Genomic DNA, 27161 nt, shown 5'->3' with positions numbered 1-27161 from the left:
GAACTATGGATTCGCTATACGTTCAAATATTTTAGAACAATATGAGAGTAGACTATGACGTTTTGTCAGAGTGTTTTCCCAATTCCAAGGAAAAATTTCATGAGTCTAAATGATTATGAATTACCGTCAGGAGCTATGGATTCGCTATACGTTCAAATATTTTGGAACAATATGAGAGTAGACTATGACGTCTTGTCAGAGTGTTTTCCTAGTTCCAAGGGAAAATTTCATAACTCTAAATGATTATGAATAATCGTCAAGGGTGACGTTGTCATCTACGGTGACATTTGTGTCTTTACAGCAAAGGTTTTGCCGAAGAGGCATACTTGTGCTGACCGTCAGTCACATAATAAACAAGTTGCAATTTTATAATGTACCTTTCCTATGATCTTCTGGAAAAAACTGTTGATTCAACGAAGTTTCGTGTTGTAAAAGACGCATCCGGTCGAAATAATGGCACCGAGGATCGAAAGCCGCGGTTAGCGGACTATCTTTTCGGTAGCATCCTTTTGTGTCTGGTCCCTTGCCTCATAATTGGGAAATAAATCCTGGCAGGACACGCGTTGCATTCGAACTGGAATGATCTCGTTTCTAAAAGCACACCACGCACGAACCGGCGTGGAAGTAATAACAGACGAAACGGCGGGGAATGCCAGAGAAACGGAGGAGAATGGGCCGCGTGCACGGCCTCGAATAAATAATTCATGAAACGATAAACACGCGCGGATGCGTTATCCGGTACAGTCACCTGCGAATAATTTCGTCAATGATTTTATTGGTTCTCTATTGCGCCTACATTTTTTCAGAAGAATGCAATTTGCGATTCCGACAGCGACAAAACTGCTGCAAAGGAAGGAATTTCGAAATTACGGGAAGAAGAATGCCTGTCTCCTCTGTTCTCGTGTTTCCCCCGACTACTTTGTTTTCCGAGCGTTACCTTTCAATTCGACGGAGCGAAACGCGGTTACGGCCGAGTCCTGTCGAAAGAGGAGGGACAGAAACGCGAACAGTCAGCAAGTATCCCGTCTCGTCTGTGCTGACCGGGCACGTACATAGGAAACCTCGAGAGTAGTTTCTCCGCAGCGTCGTCAGCAACTTCTATCGTCGCTCTCTTACAGTCGTTTGGCTCGTGGAACTCGTCTGAAATTTAATGCGCCATGCCGTCGTCGCCACTTCGCTCTATCTGCCTTCTCCTAGCTTAGAAACTTCGTTTTGTGCTCGAATTTAGACGCGTCGATTACGAGCCAACCACTTTACTGTTTACGCGTCTTCTGTTTTATTCTATCCTTTGATCTCGCGTAGAATTTCCAGGAACTCGAATTGAAAATTTCGTTCCCTCAAAAGTGACTAAAGCGTTTATCGAATCTAGCCGATCACGTGATCGTTATCGAGTACGTGTTCAATGCGAATCGATCGCGCCGTACAAGATAAGCGAACGCATATGGGTGTAAAAAAATCCGCGGGCTCCGGTTCCTTCTCTTCTTATCACCTATTATCTCACCAGCTATCTGTTTGCTGGAAGTATTAATATCTATCTTGCGCCGTCTGTCGAGATAAGATAACGACTCTTTATGTTATTCGCAAACAGTCGAGGTAACTTCGAATTCGACTTCATTTCGAAAAACAGTTTGTCCCCGATTCGTGAGCTTTTTTCGTCGTGGCTCTTTCCGAAACTACATCGGATGAGATCAGACCCCGATGAGCCATAAAGCTCCACATGTTTCGAGTCGTGGTGTCACGTGACGCCTCGTCATTCGCTTGAAAAACCGATTCGTTCGCGATTTATGTTCGTACGAACGCGTGGCACTCGGACAACAGGGAATCGGGTGTCTAGTCTGTTGAAACTCGAGGCAATAGTTTGTCACCGAATCGATAAGGTCTCTAAAGTTGCAGTCATCTTCTGTCCTCGATGGCGTGACTGTTCGCTGTAAATTGAGATAAACAAGCGCGATAACTCGTTTTATTTTTTGTTCCTCGATAAGCGAGGACTATCGCGAACAATAAATGTTTTCGTCGATATTTCCGATGGAATCGATGACCGATTGAGAGACTGCAAATTATTCGTACGCTGGAAAGTTTAACGAAGGTATGCAAATAGTGGCGGTCGCGAACAGGGCAAAATTTTCCGAGGGAAAGTCACCGAATCCGTGCCATTAAAATTTAAATAGACCATGAAAGAGGAAAAGAGGGAGTTCCTTTCGCAAGGGCGGAATCGACGAATAGATTAATCGGAGCGAGAGAGGGTGAGCCAGGACAGGGGATGATTTACTTTGGTACACGGGGAACAACGGGAGAGTCCTTCTTTTGTTCCAACCACCCCCGCATTAATGTGTCCCCTTTTCACGTCGCTCGGTAAATAACGAATGGCCGAATATTATTGCGCGACCAGACACTGAATCGAGAACCGTGCGGAGGGAAATGCCTCGAGGGTTTCTGAAAACGACAGGTTGGGCTTAATCCTGTAATAGATTTATTATTTTCAGGTACAAGAAAGCTCGTGATCCCTTTAAACATTCTGTCCTTCACGAATGCGGAAACACCGGCTAAGATGGTTGTCGTTCGATCGACGATCGATTCGATTTATCTATAGATCGTGGCTATTTTTTCTCTCGTTGTTCTCCACTGGAAACAGCCGTCTTCACGAACGATCGAAAACTTTCTTCCGTCGTCGTTTACCCTACGGATATTTTGGTCGCGGGTTATAAGCGGAATATTCCACGTTGGTCTTCCACTTTCCATTATATTTAACGCTCCGATCTTCGTCACGTTTCGAAGCGACTGTTGTGTCTACGCTGCGCTAGTGGAATTCGAAACGTCGATTCGAGCTAACGTCGTTATCTCTCCGGCGATATTATTTATTTACAACACGGGACAATTGGCGTATATCGAAGAGTGTGGGCAAATACGGTTGTTTCGAACGTCGCGAAACCAGTGCGGCTAGATTCGTGCACCGTGAATCGTTGTTGCGCTCGTTAGGAGTGGCCCAGGCTACAACAGCAGTGATTGCGAAATACGAGTAAATTGATGCACGTTTAAAAAGCGTGACGACTCGGAGAGCCAAGTCCGACGAGCGTGCGTAGGCATCGCTCGCGCCACGACGCTCACCGTGATCGATAAAACGAGCACGTTTTTCATTCGTGCGAGCGACAGAAATAGCCGACCGATGCGGATCAAATATTTATCGGGCGTTTTTAACCGTGCAATTATCGACGCGCAAGGAAGGTTACGGAGAAGAGGGCGTCGCAATAAATATCTCGACCGGTTAAAAATAATTGGCGAGATCGGCTAGGTAATTTACGCGTCGAAAGTCAGCTATACGCGTGCAATTACGGGGAGCAGCAACGCGTACGAAAAGGAGGTACAGGGAGAATCGCGCGAACGCCACGCTCGGGAACAAAAAGCGGATTAAGCGAACGTCACGGGTTAAAGAGTTCAGGAAGAGAAAGTCAACGAACCAATGGAAGCCGGTGGTCCCTGATTGAGTCTGAATACCGTGTTCTGGCTTTTATTACGCGCAATCGCTCGCTCGGGGATTCGGGTTCGCGCCGCGTGTCTCTCGCGCTTTTAACGAGCGTTTTACGAGCTTTTGTCCGGCCTCCTCTCGCCCCGTCCCGCACCTTTTGTCCGGAATGCAATACGCGGACAAAACGCGCGCGTACATAATGCGGTACGCGGACAAAACGCGCGCAATCTCGGCTGGTACACCGAGCACGGAGACAGTCTTGCAACGATTAAAGGAATACCGTCAGGGACGCGGTTTATCCTCTCGTCCTATTCTGTCCGCGTACCTCGTCTTTTCTTTCCGCTCTGGCGAGAGAGCGAGTTCCTCGAGCGTGAATCTCGAATAGCGTCGGGAAAGGTAAACGGTTTTCCGTATTTTTCCACTCTCGTTCTCGGCAACGCGACGTTGTCTCGAGGCAACGTTCAAAGTTTAAAAACGCGGAGATCGCTGCGACGAATACGGACGACAAAGAGAAACGCGTATACGTATCGAACGATGACGCGAGCCGCGGGTAAACAGAGCACGTTGCTTGACATTTACTCACGGCTCGATTAGCATAGTAAGCCTTCTCGGACGAAACTATAATTAGGTTCGTGGTCCGTTCTCGACAGGCCGCTTAAAGCCTTCCCTCTCCTCTTCTCTCTGTCGAGCCGTTAATTCTTCTGTCGCTGTCGACGGATTCTCTCGACCTTGACACGATCCCCTCTCGAACGCGCAGGTACGGCTCGCGTTTCAACGCGAAAATAGGTATCCCTCGATAAAATCGTTTCGAAAGTTTCGAAAATCCGAATGAACGGGCGAGCGCACGGTTCAACGGCGTTTCGAACGAGTCGTTGCATCGGGTAGGACGGGTCTGTCCGTTGCGGAACGGTTAAAAATAAACGCGCTTAAAATAAACATATTTTACCATCGAACTGCTCGCGAAATGCCCGCGTCAGCACCGACCGGCTGCTTTCTCCCGTTGCTCGACGCGGCGCGAAAATAGCGCGCGTTTCGAGTCGCGAGCGAATACCGGAACGGAGAACAGCAAACGGGCGTGACGATTCGGCAAATCGATTGGCAGTATTTATTGAAGTAGGTGCCTTATGCTCCACAGAAGAACATGCAGTCGACCTCGATGGCGTGGAACACGTTCATCCCGTTGCCACCGCCTGCAAGTAGGCCTCACGGCGCACCGCATTCCGGCATGACCGCGCACGTGGGTCACCATCATCCGGGGCCGGGCGCGACGAGCGCGCATCCGGTGACGGTCGCGCAGCAACAGCAACGGGAACGAGAGGAACGGGAACGGGAGCGAGAACGGGAGCGGGAACGGGAACGCGAAGCGAGAGAACGAGACGCCAGGGAGCAGAGGCAACGAGAAACGGAGAACATGGGAATGAGGGAACATCACCTGGCGGCGGCCGAGAGACTGCACAGGCAGGCGGAAGCCAGGGACCACATCGCGGCTCAACAGAGGGCCGCTTATTACGCGGCCACCGCTCCACCGACTCAACAGGTACGTTTATCGTCGCGAGGCTTAAGAGTTTATCGATTCGATCGACGAGCTGACGATCCGTTCTGTCCGTCACAGGTGTCTCGACCGTCGAGCGTGCCCGGTAAGGTCGACTATCCGCCTCCGCCGGCGCACTCGAGAACGTCCAAGTCGTCGCTGCCGGTCGGTGGCCTCCACGAGAAACCGTCGTCGGTGGTGGGTCCGTCGCACAGTTCGCTGCCGAAGGTCGAGCCGAACGTGGGTCTGTTCAGTTACTCGACGTACCAACCGCAGACCTCGTACTCGATGCACGACATGAAGGTGAAGAGCGACGTGGGACAACCGCACAAGTCTATGACGAGTAAAAGCGGCCTAGCCAGCGGTCTCGAGAGGGACCATCACGGCAGGGAAGTGCTACAGAATCCTCCGACGTTGCTGTCGGATCACAAGAGCTCGGTGATAGTGAAGAACGAGGGTCGGGAACTTCCGAAGGTACCGACGTCGCAACAGCACTCGCCGAGCCCGAAAATCATGCCTTATTTGAACGTGCAGTCGGTACCGCCGCAACACAAACCGTACGAGTACAGGAGCCCCACGCAAAGTCCTCACCACCTTCACCACCTGGACGGTTTACAGGCGGCGAAGAGCATACCTCAGGGTCACCACAGAAGCGGTAGCGGGTCCACCGCGACCGCGCAGTTACCCAGCCCTCACGGGCATCCACCGCATTCGCACAATCGACAGTCGCCGCACGCTCAGCATCCTCATCAGCCACCGCATCCGTCGCCGCCCGAGCCGCGTTATCTCACCAGGCCGGAACCTGGCCTACCTTACGCTACTGCCAAGTCCTCGTATCCGTACCCGCATCCGCATCCGCCCACGGCCTCGCCGACCTCGCATTACGCCGCGCCCGCGGGCTCCAAGCCGAAAGTCAGCAGCCCGGCGCCGCCTCACATCTACGGGAAACCGAATTCGGGCATCATGACCGGCACGCCGGTATGCAGAGCTTCCGAACCAGCGGTCGCCGCGCCGATACCTCTCACCTCGAAAGCCGGCAGCTCGCCTTACCAGCAAGTGCCTCACCATCACGGGGCGCCGCCTCCACCTTTGCCTCCACCGGCTCACAGTAGATCCGTCTACGACCCGAGAGGTTACCCCGGCTCGTTGCCGGCCGCGAAACTACCGCCACCGCCGCTTCACGGTTCGCCGCCGACCGCCGCCTCGGCGCCGCTCTCCAGGCCCATCGTGCATCCGGCTCACCACACCAGCCCTCATCAGCAACCTCCCGGGCAGACGGTGCAACACGCGCAACCTCAGATGCAGAACACCACCTTCCAGACGCAACCGTTGAATCTCGGCGTGGAGAGATCCGGCTCGCCGAAGAGGAAAGCGCCAACTCCCTCGATGACCGAGAACCCCGGCCAACCGGTGTCCCTGGAGGTCTGCAAGAAACGCAGGACCGAGGAACCGCCGCAACCGCTGTCCCTGCAATGCGTCGGTCCACCGGTTCTTTCTCGAGTGAGCGAGCCGAGTCCGCTGATCGCGTCGGCCGCCACCTCGATCACCACCGTGGTCAACACCGCGGCGTTGCTCGCGCAACCCAACAGTCAATCGCAACAGGAACGCACTGCAACCGCGGTCAGTCCTGCGCCCAGAACCGCCAGCGGGGACGGTTCCGTGCGACCGGCGAGCGCGGGTAGCGCCAGTTCCTTGAACCCGACGACGGTTAGCGCCGCGCCCAGCCCGGCACCCGTACCTAGTCCGGCGCCCTCCACGGCGCCGAGTCCAGCGCCCAGCGCACCGGGCACCCCGGCCAAGCCCAATCCTACGATCGACAGCGAGAAGTCCAACAGTCCGGCACCGAGACCACCGAGCAGCACCAGCTACCCGGTTCACAAGCTGAAGAAGGCTTGGCTGCAGAGGCATTCCGGCGAAGACGGCACGGAGGACACCACCGGCGTCGTGGGCAGCGGATCTTGCGTCACATTGCCCCTCAATATCTCACAAGCGCCCTCTCAACCGTTGAACAGCAAGGAACGCGACGCCTCGTCCAACGTGACCAGTAACGCGACCACCACTTGTTTACCCAGCGCCGTCAACTCGATTCACAATATCGGTAGCATGGCGGTGAACAGCATCAACAAGAGCAAGGTGACCGCCAAGAGCGGTCGCAAAACGACCAACAAAGAGTCCCTCAACGGACACGCCACGGACACAAAAAATTTACAAGAAGACTCGTCCAGCAGCGACCCGGAGAGAAAGTCGCCGCCCAAAAGAAAACCACCCAAGGTATCTATATGGATCGTACCTATACTTCTTTTTAATGATTTCTCGGTGTCGCGCTTTTTCTGTGTCCACGAAACACTGGATCACCGTTGCACGCATTGTTGTTTCTTTTATGCATGCGCAAATAGATTACGTATCGTTGATTGATCGGCTGTAATTGGTTTCTGTAAATAGCTCGTTTGTGTGTGCGCTCGATGTACCATTACCGCTCCTACGCGTTCCCTCCTCTAACGCTGTTCGTTTACACGGTTTTTTCTCTCCTAATTATACGCAGAATCATTTACGAGTTACGGCTTTTAATTATCTGTCGGTAATTGATATCTAATGCCGTTGGTCATGGAACGTGCGCAATAATGTTCCTATTCGTCCTCCGTTTTCTACCGTATTATAACGATGTAAATTTTACCGTTTAAAACAGTTCGATTAAGATCTCCCACAGAACTATTTTGCAATCGAGCAACGTAAGAACGCTTGTTTCGTTTCGATGATTGCCCTTGCTCTTATTTGTATGCCTTCTTCGTCCATTACTTTTACACGTCCTGGAAACCTCGCGTCGATGCATGTAAAGTCGAGGATCGAATTCGAGTCGCGTAAGAACGACCCGAGCGTACCTGAGCTGGTGTATAAGAATGCGTTGTCGTAGGACGATAGAATAGAAGCCAAATTGGTAGTTCTTTTTTTGACAGTAGTTTCGGCAAGAGCATGAACTTCCTGACTACTTAATAATCTGTGCCCTGTGGTAGGTAAAACGAAAGAAAGGCGCCGCACGAAGGCAGCAAACGACCGCGGAAGATCAGCGGAGGCGAAAGGAAGATAAGCAAACCGGAGGAGGTGGAGGAGGAGGAGGCGGAGGTGGCGGGGGTGGAGGCGGAGGAGCAGAAAGAGGAGGTGGAGGAGCAGCGGCAGGAGGAGCTGGTGCAGGCAGCGAGTCTAGTAACGAAAGCGAGGCTGGTTCCGCTAGCGATACTAGCGAACAGTTGGGTTCCATTCAACCGGCGTCGAGGGTTCGCCATACCACGGCCAATTCCAACAATTCCTCGGGAAACGGTTAGTTGACGTAGCTTCTTGTAAATGGACTTCCCGTCAGGTGAACTAACTATTCACTTGCAGGGTAAGTGATCCGCGTTCCATGGTCAATACGTTTAATCCCCTTTAGAGAGCTGTGCGAGAACTCGAGACGTTCAGGAATCTACTAGCAACTTTTATTAGCAAAACAAGTATCTTCTGTAACCATTCGATGAATTCCTGATACTCTTTAGCTTCGCCAAGCTCTGTAACCTTTTTGTGAACTTGTACACTTACCCTGTTTGCGTGTCTAACATTCTTATAATGATGACAAATAAAAGTTGACGTTTAATCCGTGAAAGATAATATATCGAGCTTTTTAACACTGAATCGATCGTCCGTAAACGCGTGCAAGTCCGATGTTCGCCGATATCCTACGAATAGATGGTTTGTTCGGTAGGAAATAACAAGGAACCCAGGAAGCGAGGCAGAAGACCAAAGACTACGAAGGGTGGCAACGAATTGGGCGGAGAAGATCAACAGCCCCGCCAAAAGAAAGAACGCAGAGACGACAGTGCGAGCGGCGGTAACAACGGGCCAGGTGGAAGCGGCGGAAGGGGTGACCCCTTTCGTCGACCTTCGATATCGCAGCTGAAGAAAACCGGCGATAGCTGGTTACAAGACGGAGCTTGTTTCGAGGTCGCCCCGAAATTGGCGAAATGTCGTGAGTGCAGATGGACACCGCACCAACGCTCCAAAAATCTTCCACAAAACATTTTCTGCAGATTCTATGCATTCCGTAGATTACGGTACACAAAAAACGGACAGTTGGCTATAGCCGGATTCAGCGACCCGCACAAAGACGCGTCCGAGGTACGTCTTTTATATTTTATGTTTTAGAATTCTTCATCATAGAAGCAAAAGTGAACCGTTGCTTCTGCTATTACAGGTAGATCTTCGCTTGTGGTTGCCTGGAAAAGACATTTCTGACCCGAAGAAGGACGAGAAATCCGATAAAAGCGATAAAGAGAAAGGAGACAAAGAAGATTTAGATCTGGAAATGGCACATAGATTGCTTTGTCAAGTTGGCGATCAGCTTTGTGATCTGTTGCATCAGGAAAAGGATGCTCTCCAGCAACACATGGCAGAAGGTAAGTCTTTGTACTTATGCATAAAGTCGGTAATTTAATGCTATGAAACATTAAACGCGCATTCTACACGTCGTTTGCATGCTGATAACATCGTCGTTAACACTTTAGCTTGAACCTCCGCAAAGATCTTTCGACTATAAATTTTTCCCCAAATAATACCGCAATTCACGTATTCGTCAAAGTGTTACACCCGGGTAAGGCTGCTCCTTGCAGTAAAATTCGTCCACTTTATTTTTGCTCCTCGAGCTTCAGTTCAATCTTTTCTTTTCGTGCATGTTTTATGGTAGATAGATTACGCTTTATCGAGTTCCCTTTGTTCGCATGATTTAACGCTTTGCGTATCGATTGTTTCTTCACCTTGACAGCAAGTTCGGGACTTGTAGACGGAACTGTGGCGTGGAAGAGAGTGGTCCAGGGCGTTCGAGAGATGTGCGACGTCTGCGAGACGACCCTATTCAATTACCACTGGGCTTGCGGTAAATGCGGTTTCGTTGTTTGCATCGATTGTTACAAGGTAAGATTTGTTTCTCCCCGTCCTACAAATTTCTCTATCCGAGTCAATGATGAAAGTTAAAATCATTTGACAACGTCATGATATATACTTAAACGAAATCGAGCTTTTTAACACTGATACCACCCTATCTTTTAAATAATTACAATCCCAACGCCGGAATATCCTACTAATAAATGTAATGATCATTAGGGACGCAAGAATGGAACGATCAAGATTTGGGGAGAAAGCGGAAAGGACAGAGACGACTTTTCCTGGCTGTTGTGCACGAACAGACAAGTACACGAACCGGAGCGACTCATGTTAACGCAAATTATCGCCGGCGATAGCTTGATACACCTTGGACAACGATTGCACGAGTGCAGGGCAGAATGGGGGATACCTCAGCACTGCGGATGTTCGCTGGTCGTACAAACTGCTGCCAACGACTACCTTCGAAACCTGATAAAGGGCGATTCGGTACCGGTTCTGAACGGTAACGTCAAGCAAGAGGTGAAGGAGGAGAAGAAGGTGAACGAGTCGAACGGATCGTCAGAGAGCAAGACGAACGGAGAAGACAAGAATTCTCCGTTGAATTGGTTGGCAGATGTGGCGTTACAGAATCAGGATAAAAACGAGAGCGCCTCTAGTTCGGACTCCGACGAGGATCGCGACGGTAATTACTCCACGTTGAGAGAACTGCTTATCCGGCCGTCTCACAAGTCGAACGGCAGCGGGTCTAGATCGAACTCGCCGACGAACAACAGCAGCAACGCGAACGTCACTGCAGGAAACAACGCGCAGAACAACGTGTCGAAGTCCGGAAAGAAGTCGAAGATGGATACGTTGGACGAGGTGATATCCAGCGTGATCGAGCACAGCGTGAAGAAGGAGAGGGAAGCTGGACTGGACGACGAGAAGCCGAGGGAATTAAAGCATTTTGTCAGAAGATACAAATGGACACAGAAAGGAAGGGAACCACTGCCCATTCGAATCATGACGTTGACTGAAAGCAAGAGTCTGTACCCTGACGTGCCGCACTCTTGGCTCTGCGACGGGAAATTGCTCAGGTTAAACGATCCCAACAACCCTAACAACTATAGAATATTTCAAGATCAGTGGAAACGCGGACAACCGGTCATCGTGTCCGACGTTGCGAAATCTTTAGACATGAACCTCTGGCATCCAGACTCCTTCGCCAGGGACTTTGGTGATGAAAAGAACGATCTGATCAATTGCATGACCGGGAATCTGGTGCCGAATCAACCGATGCGCAAGTTCTGGGAAGGATTCGAACACTTCTCGAAACGTTTGAAGGACGAGCGCGGAAATCCTATGCTGCTGAAGCTCAAGGATTGGCCGCCTGGCGAAGATTTCGCGGAGCTGTTGCCATCGAGATTCGCCGATCTGATGAAAGTTTTGCCGTTATCGGAGTACACGCATAGAAACGGACGATTAAATTTGGCCAGTCGTTTACCGGACTGCTTCGTCCGACCAGACTTGGGACCTAAGATGTACAACGCTTACGGTTCGGCTCTGCATCCCAACAAGGGCACGACCAACCTTCATCTGGATATATCCGACGCAGTGAACGTCATGGTTTACGTGGGCATCCCTAAGGACGCCGACAACGACGAACACGTCAAAGGTACGTATCGTTGCTCGCTGTTTCGATTTATCGAGCACGAGATGATACATTGGGGGGATTAATAAATAGGGAACTTGTTGATGTTTGCAGAAGCACTGAGGGCGATAGACGAAGCCGGCTGTGATATCTTGACTCGGCGACGCGTTCGCGAACGCGGAGAAGCACCTGGTGCGTTGTGGCACATTTACGCGGCTAGAGATGCCGACAAAATTCGCGACCTGTTAAACGCTGTCGCGCTGGAACGTGGAGCTCGTTTGGAACCGCATCACGACCCGATTCACGATCAGAGCTGCTATCTCGATGGACCTCTGCGGGAACGATTGTATCGCGAATACGGCGTCGAAGGGTAAGCACCGACTTATTCATTCTTTCGCGATACGCGAAAACGAGCGTAAGGTGTTATTTGTTTGTTCCGTGCTTTTTACAGATACGCCATCGTACAGTGTCTGGGAGACGCTGTATTCGTGCCAGCCGGTGCTCCGCATCAGGTTCGAAATCTTCACAACTGTATCAAAGTAGCCGAGGATTTTGTATCTCCGGAGAACGTATCCCACTGCTTCCATCTGACCCAAGAATTCCGAGCGTTATCGGACACGCACACCAATCACGAGGACAAATTACAAATCAAGAACATAATTTATCACGCTGTAAAGGATTCCTTGACGGTTCTGTCAAACATCAAGGACGAGACTCTTGCCAAACTGAAGACCAATAACGAGATAAAGAAGGAAGAGACGTAGCCCTAGGCCCCCTGTCGCGGTCGCAAGAACCGTTGATGATCATTGTTCGATTAAAAATCTCGCCGTCTACAGGCGAGTGAAAAACCTGTTGCCGCCCTTCGTTCGCTCTCCCGAATGATGAACCGGCTAATCGGACCGGGACGAATGGAGGATTTTAATCTAGGATGCTCGGAAACCTGTACCGAGGTGCAAGAATTTGTTGTGATATTTGACGAGTAACTCAAAAGTTTGATTTTTCGGTATTGGCTGAGCCAATGGAGATTATTCGTTGTTTCATTTGAATATTTCCTTTTTTTGTTCGATATATACATATTGTTTCCTTTATCGAGCAACGTGCTGCTGGCGGACATGAAGTCCGCGAGTCTTTTTTTTCTACTTTTTTTTTTCTCTTCGATCGAGAAATACGATGGAGTCGTCGGTGCCATCGCGAACGCACCACGTCCATTACCATTGTGATACCAGAAGGGAGGACTTTGGATCATACGTTATCTGTAATTACTTATATCGTGCCTGTATTCAGTACATACTGTCTATATTATATAAATGTAGATAATGGATTACCGTGTAACGAATTCTTACTAGCAACTACGAGAGGATTGTCTAGAGGTACCTTTGTGCAATTAGATGTCGATTTAAATTGTTAGCTGGATCAGTGATAATTGTCGATCCGCGTTACGTGCTCTCGTGATCTGGTGCTTTTGATCTATAGAGCAAAGAGAAAGAGACGAGCAAACAAACAAATCCGACTTTGCCAAATGGCCGATATATATTTCTTTTATCAGATTCTTGTGTTCAGCGCGACAAAGGACACGAGAGGATAACACTGCCTGTTTGTTCGCGGCGTCGGTCCGGTGAAACGGATCGAACGACTTGATTTTTACGCGTCTAGTTCGTTGTAATATATAATTGCAATTCAGCTTTCTCGAGAGTATATTTCCGTTCGTCTTTTTCCTTCGAAACATGTATCGGCTATTAGCGAGCAAAGTCTGTTCGAAGGTTCGTATGATCGTGTCGTTTTAAAATGAAGGCATCGGAACAGAAAGAGAATACGAATAAAGCAATGAGAAAGGCTAAATGAAATCTTTCGACGTTATTACATCTGCATATTGTACGGGATGCAAGATCGATTTGAGAATAGACTTTATCGAATTTAATGTTTTTTATGATAGATTGAATTGACGTTGTGGCCCAGTGATGATGACCCAGTAATAAGGGCGAAAAGAAAACGAGAAAACAAAAAAAAAAAAATGAAACAAAGTAAAATGAAAATCCTGTTATTTTTGTCAAATCACGCAAAACCGTCTATCCGATAGAGCAGCGATATTCTAATTGTATTGTAATTAATAATTAATAACTATGGTAACATTATTTAACGCGAAGTAAAGCTGTAATTGACTTTCGAAGTGCCAATGTTGTTTCAAACGACGTGGAACACCCTCGCGTGTTGTTCGCGCGTTGCGTTCCGTACGGCGTAAGAGTAAGTAGACGCGAGGAAAAATGATTAATGAAAAGAGGAAACGGAGAGCAGATCGGTCGTGCAGAATTCACGGATCAGATGAGAGGGTAATGGAGAGAGAGGTCGAGTTCCTATCATTCAACTTTTCTCGCAATCAAACAGAACCGTTGCTAATCGCGATGCGTTGCGCGACGCCCGCGTCCGGATCTCCTCGAAACTCGCGGCCGGCCTCGATCGCCTTTGTATTTTCACGATTTACGTTTGTTACTCTCGCTAGTTGGCCAACCGGTGCCAGTTGCCTCAGAGTTCGCGATTTCGATCAAAGTTTCCGATGAAAAGAAGAAGAGAGGAAGGCAACGACTTTCGAGGACAATGGACACGCGTACACACCCACAGACACATAGAAACACGCGCGCGTACACATACGTAGTTTAGCGTCTCGCTCCGTTCGCGCACTTATCGATCGTCGGACGGTGTTCTCTACGGCTGGTATCTCGAGACCGATCCGTGTACGGGTGAAAAGAAAAAAAAATGAAGAAAACAAATCTTTCATTGGAATCCTGGAAACCGCAATTTCTTTGATCTCAACGTTCGTCTAGCATACAACGACTTGATTAAAATAAATATTTAACGAGTAAATTTTTTAAATATCTTATTAGATAAGAAGTAAGGTTTAACGCTACGGAAATTATTAAGGCAGTAAACAAAATGGCAAAAAAAGAGGAAGTACCCTTATTATTCACACGAACGACACGCGTTGAATAATCGATGATTAACGGAACGATGTATATAAAATTATATAGAAGAAAAAAATACAGAAAAACCGCGCATACTCTGTGTGTATTATTGCTGCAGACGAAGCTATTATTATTTGTTCTCCCGCTAAACGTGTATGTAAATAACATTATTATACATATATAAATACGATGAAGCTTAGGTTTATAAGGGACAACACACGCTCCACGAACATGGACAAAAAAAATACACTTTACACTTGCGTAGGTAGATAGTTTATTATACCATTATTAATTATTATTAATTATTATTAATAATTATTATTACTACGATTTAATTATTACGAGAAATACCGATATTTAAATGTTGCTGAATACGCGGCGAGAAAAAGCACGATTAAACGAGCGTGTCTAACTGTATAAATGAAAGCGTTTCGAAAGATTGCTTGTCGCGTGTTACGTGTTGCGTGTGTATTTGCGTGAGCGCACGGTGTGTGTATGTTGTTTTTTTCTGAGCGAAAATGCCGAAAATCCGCAAGGATGAGCGTGAGAACAAGGGGCCGTGTATTGGGGGCGGAGTGGAATGGATGAGACAATTGTACAGCCCTTAAACTCCTATGAACGAAAAATATCCACCCCCATAAAGTCCCGCACTACCCCACCACCAGCCGCCCCCAGTCATAGCAATTATGAACCGCGGGCCGGCAGGTCTGAGTATAATTTTTTGTACTGTGTAAATGTAAGAACATACGTTTGAATAAGAAAAATGTTTATATTACAAAAAAGATATTGTGCTTCATTCGTGACCTATCCCATAAAGCTTCTTATCGGTACGTTTCCCGCTGTGCGTGCGCTATTTTCAATTATTATACTTGTTGCTTCCAGACGAAACGTTAACTTGTTGCTCGTTGGCAAAGATTCAACGACTTTTCTCGTGTGATACTTTCGCTAAGACGAGAGATCGTAACATCTCCAACCTACATACGCTACACTCGTTCCAATTAATGAACACGATTATCCTTAGAAGGCAGTAATTTAGTCAAAACGAACCTCGTCGATATCTCTCCTAAGTGTTCCATTAGTTCGCTTCGATTAACCATGCCCTCGAAAGTAACTCAACGTGAATTTTAAAATTGTAGCAATTCCGATCCCGATATTCGAACGCATTGAAACACGTACCGATACGTGCCTAGATTAATGCACTCTGCTTTTGATTTCAAAACCTACCCCGTTTCCGGCATTTAATTCGCGCGAAATCCCATAAGACCCGAGGATTCGCGCAGCCTTTAGACGGTTATACTCGGTCAATGATAGCATATCCGGCGTGAAAAGGACAGACGAGCGATAAACTATGGTACAAATCTGTAGCTAACGTGTATAATGTATAGCGTACAATGTATAGTATGGTCAAAGTGTCGCTTACACAGTCACGCTCCCAAGATGGCGCTCAACCTGCGGAGAGAAAGACGATCGAGCGTCCGCACGAGTCAGAACGGGTCTGCTATAGCCGTGTTGAGCGTCGGACAATGAACGAGTGCCGGATCGATCTACTTGTTTTCGACGTGATTCGGATAAGTCAATCGTAGGGATCGTGTGGTGTGCTAGGTGGTCGAACAAAATGTGTGATCATAGACAGAGGATGGTTAGGCTAGAATCGGAAATAAGTACGTATCAGTGCTGATTCTTCGGTTATGTCAGTGTGTTAAGTCAAAATGGCAGCCACGTTAACTGTCGAGCAAGAGCAGGTAAGGGGTTTATCAGTCATTTCGTTCGTCTTCTAATATCTATCGCAGAATCGTTTTTTGATTATCTCGCGGGCTTTGCGAAACAATCGTTCGTTGTTCTCTTTTTTCTTCCACGATCTCTGCTGTACCGGGAACGTGCTTACTAGCGCGTAATATAAACATTGTTCGATCGCTCTTACTCGTCTTTGGATCCTTTGAATTTTTTCTCGATGAATTTCAACGGAAACCGCAAGATAAAGAGGAACGTGCATTATTTAACGGGCATTTACGAAAGCCGACTCGAGCAGCCTCAGGGACGATTACTTTATTCGACGATGCATCGGCTAAACGAGCGCGATAGGTTTGCGCGTGTATTCTAAACTTTAATAGTCGATGTTTGTTAGACACTGTCATCGAGAGAATAACATTCCGATTCTTTTGTCGAACATCGCTCCTAAATGGCGCGTGATTTTATACGTTGAAAATGGTTCATGATTTTCGTACGCTTTATTTAACAATAATATAATAATGTAATAAATTAAATAATACGTGTTTGATAAATAAAAACGTCTTCGATCCATAAATAGGCTGAGATACAAAAGAAGGAAAAGTTAGCTATTCTGCAGTTTCAAAGTCGCGCATTAACAATGAAACGAAATCGATTTGTGCAATACTCGTGCAAGCTTCTCGTAAACGCGATGAAACGTCGATGAAGCGAACTCGAAACTACCGTTCACGAGAAGTTTTATGAAAGTATCGATTCGCGATATTAAATTTCTTGACCCTGGAACAAACCTATCCATTTACCGTGCCGGACCCCGGCGAGCGTACTATGGCGGAAGTTGCCGGTGGGGAGGTAGTCGGACACCGGAAGTTATATCGGTACTCAGGGCATGTACACAAATCATTGACGAATGACTCTTACGCGTTTCGAAAGTCTACAAACGGTGCGAGACTATTCGATTATTTTAAACGTTGCGAATGGCTTTCCGTTCAATTAATTATTCTTTTCATCTTGTAATACACATAATGGTAATTGCACGCGAGATACGCGTACACCGGTAGAGCAGAAAAAATAATTTAATATTTTATTCGTTAATTACGATCGGATCTACTTTCGTACTTCATCTTCACTTTTATATTTTCTACGTATTTTTCAACCGCTTCAATTACAGATTGAAATTTTAACGTCGCCGATATAGTTGACAATTACCGCTTTGATTACAGGCCACAAAAGAATTTATAGAAGCTGTTAACAAGTGTAGGGCTGGCAGAAGAGCTGGTCCAGTATCGTGGAGTACAGCAGTGAAATTTCTGACAGCAAGGAAATTTGAAGTAGCAAGAGCATTAGCTCTGTATGAACAGCACGAAGCAACCAGAAGAAGAGAAGGTCTGGCACTTTTATATCCGACTCAGGAACCTTTGCTCAGTGAATTACGCACAGGAAAGTTCACAGTTTTAGTAAGTGTCTTAATTGAACTAACAGAAACTACCATGACCCCTCTTTTCTCCTTAAATTGTTTTAATTGTATTTCTTAAATCATATATATTGGCAAAAATGTTTCAGCCTTCAAGGGATGCTACAGGGGCAGCCATAGCTATTTTTACAGCGCATTTGCATCTTCCACAGAATACAACACATCAAACAACTCTACAGGTGTGTATGCTAGTTGATGTATCTTTATAAGTGCAATGCAATGTTACGCTTCGTGCTCAGCAGTGGATGCAATGATTCATACACGATTGTATTAAAAACCATGTGATTCAGTGTCGTATAATAAGAAACTATGCAATATTTACTTAATCATTTACAAGTAGAGATTTCTAATAATACAGCTTTCTTTATTACATTGCAGGGTGTTGTGTATCAATTGGATGCAGCTCTAGAAAGTGTAGACACTCAAAAACATGGTCTAGTTTTCATTTATGACATGTCGGACAGCAAATATCAAAATTTCGACTATGATCTTTCTCAAAAAATTCTCACTCTCCTGAAGGTAAGTTTTATCTTTGTATTATACACATTTTTTTTTAATTAAGGAAAGGTAGCATTTTATAAATTGCTCTTAAAGCTAGAATAAATAAAAGCGTTATTAGCGGGAAATTTACATCACCAAGATTCGGAATATCCACCGGTTTAGATTCACCTTTGTTCGTTATCTGTTTCCATGGATTTACATCTGTATTTGACAGTGATCCGAGAAACAAAGAGTCTTTGTTGGTACCATTTTATCGCTCCAAATACGGGTCATTATCTTTACACAGGAAATTTAATCAACACCTTTGTCTTTTATCCTTGCCACAAGCGAAATCAAACCTTGTAACGCACATTGTCGATGTACGACAGGATTATCACGATACGCGTAGATGCGTAAATATGCACGAAGATATTTTCAAGAAAATTACTTTGTCCGGCGACGGTACGACGTTTATGATTTCGATTATAGAGCACGTAGGAAAGCGTGTATGCGCGTAACTTGGAAACGTCTACTACATAGAGGGATGCATCTCAAAGAACCGGAAAGCTTAAGGGGTGGTTAACGCTCGACGAAAACCCGTCCGCAATTGCCCAGTGAACCGCAAGGCTACGACTAGAACAAGGGAATTTCAAAGGTTTCATCCGGAATGACGCAATTATAGGATATATAGAAAACTACACATATATAACAAGATTTCAACGTCATCGAATACGAGATGAAAATAAACGTGTGGTCGATTGTTTACCAGGAAACGGGGATAAAATTGTAATTCTATTCTGGATCGCGTAAAAAGCGCGGAAAAGAAAAAAAAGAGGAAAATGCTCGTTCAGCTTTCTTTCTATTGTACGTATTTATAGTACGCAACGATAAACTTGATCCGTTCATCCAACTATCTCTCGATAGACCGAAACTTGAATCGCGATAAGTTATGTACACGATGATGCTCTTCACGCTCGAATTCCTCGCGCTCTTCATGCGTCGTAACTGAAATAAAAAGAAAGCTCTCGAGATACGAATGCGATGAGCAATATTTTTGTTTACATTCCCAGATTAGTGGTTACCGGTTAAAAATACTCTTTCACCGTTCTACTTTTATTTGTAACGACTTATTACGGGTTGATAACCTTCCGGCGTAACGTAAGTTTCCCGCGTTACGGTCGCATTCAACAAAGAGAATCCCGATTAATTTTCAGCCGGCAGTGGCGCGCGGCACGCGTTTGTCGGTCTCAGTTGAGAAACACTGTAGTAATACGTCACTGCACGTACGATTGCACCTTTGTCAGGGGAAGAAGAAATTCGCGTAGGGGATGTTGGAGCAGGCAGCGGTGGTAAAAAGAAGGAAGGGGTCGTTGGCGCGCATGCGCGTGTTAGCGGGATAACGTCGCGACGCTCGCGGTCAGTAATCATCGTGACCCCTTTGCGGCATTATCGTACACGGATCGGAAGAAGTTACAACCTGATTCCGCCGTCGGACTAGTGCATATATTCTCGTCGAATCGTTGACGTTCGTCCGTTCGCGCACCTTTTACGAACACGCGATGACGTAGCCCGTGTAAAACAGAACTCAAGTTCAACCAGCCTCGAAGTTCGGTTCGATCCGTGTCAACCGTGCGAAAACGGTTATACTAATTTCGCGTTATCGATTGACTGACCGAGTGCCGGCACTGATTTCACTTCCATCTCGACCCGATGCCAGATACGTCCGATTATAAGTATCAAAAGTGCTTCATTCTTATCGTTTACCCAGATAAAATCTGAATTATATTCGGTCGATCTACGGTGTATAGTTTGATCGTTCAACGAGCTCGTGTCATCGATGTCCGACAAAGAATTTGCTTACGGTGCACCTCTTCACGGCTTACGGTAAACGAAAATTTTAATTTATCGATTGATAACTCGAATTTTCGAATAAAATCCCTGATAACCTTTTCGGTTCCTGTGAATCTTTAATGTGGTTTGATTCACCCTTTACGATCGACGGTAGCTCAGAATCGTATCGAAAGCATGAATATTCTTCTGTCGTGACAATTTCGCGGGGTTTCCATGCAGCAGGGTTTGGGCGCTCAACGTCGCGAAGGTGTAGTAGTACTGCTGACGTCGTTGCCGTTACGGTACTTCCGCCCTCTATGCACACCACAGAGGGTACAGAGAGGGTTAAGTTACCGTGTTTCCTGTATTTTACATGCTTCAAAGCGAGACACATTTTTCACTCGTTACAACGCTCTTCTAACCGCCTGAAATTTTCGATGATAATCGAGCACGTACCACGAGATACTTTTGTCCTAGTTCTATCGAGTTCTACAACTGTTCAGATTAACTTAACACGCGTAGCCTGTGTAATACGGTGCTTCACCGCTAAATTGGATCGAAAGTTGCGCCATGCATATAATTCCGTGATTTTCCTCTAAAACGAATAAGCCGTTCGTATATTAAACACATGTATCTATATATTTGAGAATTGCTTGCAGTTGGCACTAAACTGGCTTCGAGTTTATAGACCGTTCTATTATTGCACCGTCTTTCAGAGGTCAATTTTGAAAGTCGCTCCGTTTCGAAAATAAATTATGCAGTCACCTGACGCGAACGCTTTTTTAACAACCTTTCTTTTGTGCTGGACAAACGGCATTGTCCTAAAGAATATATTTCTGCAACGAGATCTATATCTATACTTTATGTCTCTTATGTAACCTTGATTTATAAAAATACACGATATCGTGCAAGTATCGATTATTTCCTCTCTCTCTTTCTTTTTGTTTACAATGCCTCATGTTTGTTTGGCTTAGTAATAAGCGCACGTGATCGTCCTGCAGCCTATGTACGTTACATGGTACTTTGTCGTAAAGATTACCGATACCCGGTGTCGCAAATTAAATCCAGTCGAATAGTTCAACAACGAATCACCTATTCACCTGATCAGAAATAAAGATTAGCTCCACTATATTCACTCGTTGAATAGATGAATGTTTCAGTAAAAAAAATTCTACTGTTTCAGGGTGGTTACCCGGCAAAATTGAAGAAAGTTCTGATAGTGACTGCTCCGTTATGGTTCAAGGCGCCGTTTAAAATCCTTCGATTATTCGTTCGTGAAAAATTGAGGGACAGAGTATTCACCGTATCCATTCCTCAATTAACGTTACATATCCCACGAGAATCATTACCGCATCGTTTGGGTGGCACGTTGGAGGTACAGCATGAGGCATGGCTGCTCCACTGTCTTAAATCCATGACAAACAGGGGCGGGGGTGAACTTTGCGAGGTTTGTCCCGTGAAAGTAATTGAAATTCCATCTCTTCTGTTCGTAATATGAAATTTTTCCGTTTCAGGTTACCCCCAGAGTGGGTACTCCTCTTTCGCCCACATCGAAGAATCATACCGTTCATCAGAATCCGAATGGAACAACAGTTAGTAGCTCGACTAGTCCTATAATCGATAAGAGTAAAGCGAAAAATGGTATCTCGAATATCGGGGATATCGAGATCACGAATGGTGATGTCTGGATGGGAACCGACGAAGCACCATCTCCAGTTCAGCCTCCGTCCTCGGCTAGTTCGGGTTTTAGCGACGACGACAGCCTTCATGGTGATCTTGGTCTCCAAGCTGTCACCATGGAGCAACTTATCGAGGAGATCCATTCGAGAGGACGCGCAGGGCTCATAGCAGAGTATGCGGAAATTAGGCAAAGACCTCCCGAAGGTTCCTTCAATAACGCGAAGTACGTAGAACATCGTTCGTGTCGTCGATGCATCAACTAATTGAAATACCCCTTCCAGATTGAGGTCTAATCAACCGAAGAATCGGTACACCGACGTACTTTGCTACGACCACAGTAGAGTGTGCCTGTCGCAAGTAGACGGAGACGCCACGTCCGATTATATAAATGCTAATTTTGTTGATGGTTATAAACAGAAGAATGCGTTTATTAGCACTCAGGGTCCTCTTCCGAAAACTTGCGGTGATTTCTGGAGGATGATTTGGGAACAGCAAACGCTCGTCGTTGTTATGACTACTAGGTACACCAAAACGCTCTTTGTCGTGATGTTCCATAAAAATTTAACGAAGATATAGTTGAAGACAACGATGATCTTTTATGTATTTCAGAGTGGTAGAACGGGGACGCACGAAATGTGCACAGTATTGGGGTCCGGAACCGGGTGACGAGGTACAAGCGGGTGGTTTCACAGTAACTACTCTCGAAGTCGATACCAATCCCGATTATACGATATCCATGCTCCTCCTTACAAACAACAAGGTACAGTTTAACCTCAGACAGAACGTAAACCGAATCATTCTACGTCCGTAAAGTTTGAGTGTTGGAGGCGTATCGTGACACGTTTATATTTCAGACTGATGAGGCAAGAGAGGTTTGCCATATGCTATACACGGCGTGGCCGGATTACGGTGTTCCACAGTCGGCCAGAGCTCTGTTACAATTTCTAGCCTTAGTAAGACAACAACAAAATAAGTTACTAGCGAGCAGAGGCGATACATGGGCTGGACATCCGCGAGGACCTCCAATAGTGGTACATTGTAGCGCCGGCATAGGAAGGACAGGTATTCAACGTGCACTTTAATACGTATCTCAAAAACGATCAGTGCGTTTCATGTGATTTTTTTTGTAGGAACGTTTTGTACGTTAGATATTTGCATATCGCGGCTAGAGGACACCGGGACCGTAGACATTCGTGGGACGGTGGAAAAAATTAGAGCACAGAGGGCCTACAGTATTCAAATGCCAGATCAGTACGTGTTTTGTCATCGAGCTTTGGCAGAGTACGCGCTTTCAAGAGGGATGCTTAGTTCACAACATCTTGCTATGTTACCTCCGACCATAGAAGAAGATTCTGATTAGAGTATTAAACTCTATTATCATGTACCAGATTGATGTTCTTCCCAAGTATGCATAATAGTCTCCTCGCATAGCCTGTTTCTAGCTTAAATAACTGAAAGTTATTTTTTGCTATCATCTCCATCGATGTAACATTTCAGGTTTCTATTCTTCTGTTACGCTATACGTTTAGGGAATATCTAAGGAAGAAGAACTAGTTTTTTCAAGGCCAAATCCGCGGACAGAAATTCGATGTTTCTGTTCCTCGATATATATTTTGTTTCGCGAAGAAATTCGATGCTAAAAGAACGATGCCGAATGAAAAGGGCGTCGTCTAGATCTTCTATTTTAACCCTCTCATATGTAAATTTTATTGTACATTCTGAAAAGTAACTACATGTTATTTAAAACGCGTAAACTATAAATCGCCTTACTTTATAAACATTCCATTTAAAAACAAATACTATGTCAATTAAATTAATATATATATGTATGTATGTATGTATGTATACAAGTGCGAATTATCCTATGTCATAGATTTAAAAGATTTTTCTTGTATTCTATGTTACGCGTACAAGGGGTGAAGTTACGAAGCTTAACGTTCCGATCGTTGAATACAATTTTATTAAAGCAAAGTGAACTTTTAAAGTAATCGTTTGAAGAACATTATTTGTTACATTACTACCGTAGAATATAGTCTCTGTTGTTTGTACTATTTTGTTTTCTTAATCCTATGCTTAATTTATTGCGTTACGCTGAATATTTATTTTATCGCTGTTCTAATTTTGATAAAATCTTGTTTTAATTGAACTCGCACCGAACGGCTTTAGAGGAAGCAAAACGCTGAACCGTTACTCCGCGATAGGTCTTTCATGCTTTGAACGTTTGTCTCGAATTTAAATTACTAAGTACAAACTCGTAAGAATATATTGTTATAGAATCTTTATATGAGAGGGTTAAATTGCTGACTTTATCGAATTTGAAAACCTATAAATAAATCTAACAGATTTAATGAAATATGAGAAGTCAGGAACTATGAAAAGTGTGATTGAACAACGGATCAGTCACGGATATCTAAGGTTCTGCGAATATAACACGTGACAACGGCATCAGTCATGCAAAACACTAAAGTAACCTACAATTGTATTGAACAGGCATTTTTGGGTAACCAAAGATTATCTTCTAATCATCACATTGCAATTAAATTGGCTGACGCATCGCATCCCTCGCAGGGATTTTCAATCAGGGATCATCGTATAGATTAAAAATTACTTCCAATTCGATTAAGCATTAAATTAGAAAGATTCTAACGGAGTTAAAGTTTTAAACGGAAGAACTTCCTAGTTGACCTCGAAAATCAAACGTGCTTCGTTACGGCGAAGATAGTTTCCCATTTTTCAATTTTAGCAAAGAGACATTTGCAAATTTATGCTCTTCCATGAAAGCCTTCGTGTACTATATGAAAATAAGAGAAGGAACGATTGTAATTTATAATTTAGACGTCGTAGAAAGCTAACGATCCTTTTAAACTCTAAAGCAATTGCGTTGATAACGTATTTGGGGTATCGTGGGATGTGTATTTTTTTTTGTTTCATACGATTCAGTTCGACACAAGATTTCTTTGCGCGGAACAATTACTTTTTGATGTCCAATCGGTGTCGTTGAACCCGTGTCTAAATTGTCCGATTTCTGATCATCGCTGTCTAAACGTCTATTTGTTAAATATACATAAATATATATATTAAATAGTTACAAAGAAATAGTAATACTAAATTGTTGTTGCGAAAACGATGTTGTGTATTTCGTGCGTCGTCAATGTATAATCGCGAATCTTGACACCTTACCATTCAAATAATTGGAACATGTCGAAATTTTCAAAGGTTTCTTGCAATTGACACATCTGTTTTTATTGTATTCAATATGTTATGAATTATTAATGATCAGAGACAACAGTTCATGTAATAACCGATGTCAGAAAGTTTATTAATGAATTTCCGGCTGGTAAGGTGTTAGCGGAGACATTTCGAATGAATTATCGCGATGTCTGATATGTGATAGCCGTTAGAATTTCCTCGGCTCGATTTCCGTAATGTTCGTATGAACGCTGCCATGATAGCGTGAAGTTTTAATTACGATTTAATTGCGTTCGTAATCCTAAGATTTACCGTTCGACTTAATTTAATAACCGCTTCGTTTGCCATAACGCGTTACACGATGCCAAGAAATTCATTGGAAGAAGGATCTGTTTAAAGTAGAGAGAAGCTTTCGCCCCCTTCTCCCTTAAGAAGAAAAATGAGAAAAAAGAAGAAAAAAACACCCTACGCGCGTGTATTTTGTGTACAGTCTTGTAATATTACGCGCAGAATTTAGCGTTTCACTTTTGATCAAAGTCTATCGATAGCGAACTGTTTTTGTTAGAAGTATCTTCGAATTTTATATAACTGAAAGCACTGCTGTACTAAATGCTTAGTCAGATTTGAAATAACTTTGAAAATTCTCAATGTATGCACGTTCCTCCTACTCTTGGGTTACCTTTATAAAGGGCATGTTATCGGTACGATCATGTTTATTACTATTCATATTACTATTATAATTATTATTATTATCGGCATTGACATCAGTATCATTATCATCACCGTCATCGCAATTATTATATTTCTCATCGTATTATTATATTATATGTCTCTAACATTTGTAATTAGTCCACAATGCCCTTTTATATTATCTATATATTTATTAAAAAAAAGTTATCTTCAAGTATTCATACGATGTATATATACGCACATACTGTCACGAGATTTTAAAGTTTACTTGAACCTCCATGTTCTCAGGGCTTCGAAGAGAGTTGCATCTAATTACTAACTGCACTTCTTTCTCGGGAAAGTTAAATATAACTTTTCGTTTTCATTTGAGAAATAGCATAGTCTGCGAATACGGAGGTTTTACCGCGGTTCTTTAAATTCTCTTTAACCCGTTAACTGTCATGTGGGTCATTGGTGACCGGGGTTTTAAGTACATTGATTACCGCAGAAACAACTACGCAGTAATGAGGACCCCATGACACTGAACGCGTTAAAGCGTAAGAAAAATCCAATTCGACGTTTTCGTAGTTTCTCTCTTTCTCCCCGATTGTCTTTGAAAAAATTCTCTTTGATTAAGCGTGAATGTAACGTGTGATTTTATAGCAATTTGTGTGTGTCTATTTCATAATATTCTCAGGCGTGTATCGGTACACGGAGAAAAATGCGTAAACGAAGAAAAGAAAAGAAACCACCGGAATAGGTACCAAAGTTTTTGTAAGACATTCGATCGAACGAAAAACGTGTACTACTCTAGACTCATTTAGCATAATTTCCCCTGCGCGTTACTGAGAGCGATAGTAACCGATTTAACAGTATTACATTATTCACGATTTTACATTCGCAAAGTTTTCCCGTGTAGAAGAAACTCAAGGTTTTTTTCCCTTCCGTAAGCTTTAAGCTATTTCGAGTATCGTCATCGCTGACTAAATACAGAAAAAGAAAATATCTCATCGATGTTACGCGTCTCTTCGAGCGACTAGATCAGTTAATGAAATATACCTAAAAGTCGTTTACTTTTTATATGACGAGAGAAAGAAAGAACAAGAGGTAGACGTGGAAATCATAAGAAGAAAATAATATCAAAATATAATATTTTCTGGGTAAATGAAAGGCACGCGATCATCGTCGTTTAGTTGATCGACTATAACACTGGATAGCAAAACGTACTGAGATATTACAAAGAACAGATTTAAATTAAGATGGAAGGAAAAAAATTGTACATAAGAGTGACGTGACTTTAAAATGACTACCGCACATAAATGTATCTAATAATTATTTAATATATTGCAGATATAAATGGCAACTGTTCCTGTGTATTTTATTATCCTCCAATCCTTAAATATATTAAGAATTTCCGCATTTACAATTTGAAACGTATATCCCGTTGCGAGGGGATTAAAAATACTGCGCATGCGCAGTTACGTTCATTTATCGCGCCATAATTTGTGAAGTTTAAAACAGAAGCATATCAAAGGTTATCAATCATATACTTTACAATCTTAAACAATATTTCAAAGTCGTATACGATAGATAATAAGTACGTACTTTATTTAAGAGATCCTTCT

At 44.6% G+C, this 27161-nt stretch overlaps 2 protein-coding genes, 1 long non-coding RNA gene and 1 other non-coding gene across 23 annotated transcripts in view; 3 read left to right on the top strand and 1 right to left on the bottom strand.

The window, feature by feature from the left end:
* Positions 1–12853, top strand: part of Kdm3 (Lysine demethylase 3) — a 137233-nt gene extending 124380 nt beyond the window's left edge. For 14 of the 18 annotated variants that reach the window (XM_076540175.1, XM_076540174.1, XM_076540184.1 and 11 more), the window contains 9 exons: positions 4581–5000; positions 5076–7265; positions 8006–8309; positions 8728–9140; positions 9217–9418; positions 9784–9932; positions 10122–11556; positions 11626–11902; positions 11984–12853. In XM_076540175.1, coding sequence (XP_076396290.1) covers positions 4581–5000; positions 5076–7265; positions 8006–8309; positions 8728–9140; positions 9217–9418; positions 9784–9932; positions 10122–11556; positions 11626–11902; positions 11984–12296 — 5703 coding nt within the window. In that variant the 3' untranslated portion in view covers positions 12297–12853. The remainder of the gene's footprint in view (positions 1–4580; positions 5001–5075; positions 7266–8005; positions 8310–8727; positions 9141–9216; positions 9419–9783; positions 9933–10121; positions 11557–11625; positions 11903–11983) is intronic. The other 4 variants (XM_076540193.1, XM_076540178.1, XM_076540177.1 and 1 more) reach the window with 3 other exon arrangements.
* On the top strand, positions 8587–8661 carry LOC143265953 (small nucleolar RNA SNORD36). Its single transcript, XR_013040730.1, has one exon. It is a non-coding gene; the product is annotated as a small nucleolar RNA SNORD36 (small nucleolar RNA).
* A 1276-nt stretch (positions 12854–14129) lies between the features above and the next one.
* On the bottom strand, positions 14130–20577 carry LOC143265860 (uncharacterized). Its single transcript, XR_013040619.1, has 2 exons — positions 18358–20577; positions 14130–18282 (listed from the first exon to the last, which is right to left on the bottom strand). It is a non-coding gene; the product is annotated as an uncharacterized LOC143265860 (long non-coding RNA).
* Positions 15922–26899, top strand: Ptpmeg2 (Protein tyrosine phosphatase Meg2). 3 transcript variants are annotated; one of them, XM_003703434.3, is made up of 10 exons: positions 15922–16231; positions 17438–17671; positions 17778–17867; positions 18067–18207; positions 21182–21445; positions 21513–21901; positions 21960–22199; positions 22288–22438; positions 22533–22740; positions 22809–26899. In XM_003703434.3, exons 1-10 carry the CDS (start codon positions 16199–16201, stop codon positions 23036–23038), a joined length of 1980 nt encoding a protein of 659 aa, XP_003703482.1. In that variant the 5' UTR covers positions 15922–16198; the 3' UTR covers positions 23039–26899. The 3 variants fall into 3 exon arrangements, with proteins under 3 accessions (XP_003703482.1, XP_076396330.1, XP_076396331.1); XM_076540215.1 differs by lacking the exon at positions 15922–16231 and having other exon boundaries at positions 22809–23083; positions 23176–26899; XM_076540216.1 differs by lacking the exons at positions 15922–16231; positions 21182–21445.
* The last annotated feature ends 262 nt before the right edge of the window (positions 26900–27161 follow it).

This window comes from Megachile rotundata, chromosome 15 (genome assembly GCF_050947335.1).
Source record: "Megachile rotundata isolate GNS110a chromosome 15, iyMegRotu1, whole genome shotgun sequence".
Taxonomy (NCBI): Eukaryota; Metazoa; Arthropoda; class Insecta; order Hymenoptera; family Megachilidae; genus Megachile; species Megachile rotundata.
The sequence above is the reverse complement of the archived record's forward strand: the minus strand, read 5'-3'. Positions and strand labels throughout refer to the sequence as shown.

Bases quoted from the DNA above. Each gene is read 5' to 3' on its own strand.
- Ptpmeg2 (XM_003703434.3), top strand. From the start codon at position 16,199: ATGGCAGCCACGTTAACTGTCGAGCAAGAGCAG. The intron at 22,439-22,532 runs GTACAGTTTAAC...TTTATATTTCAG, and splicing joins TCCTCCTTACAAACAACAAG to ACTGATGAGGCAAGAGAGGT. The intron at 22,741-22,808 runs GTATTCAACGTG...TTTTTTTTGTAG, and splicing joins CGCCGGCATAGGAAGGACAG to GAACGTTTTGTACGTTAGAT.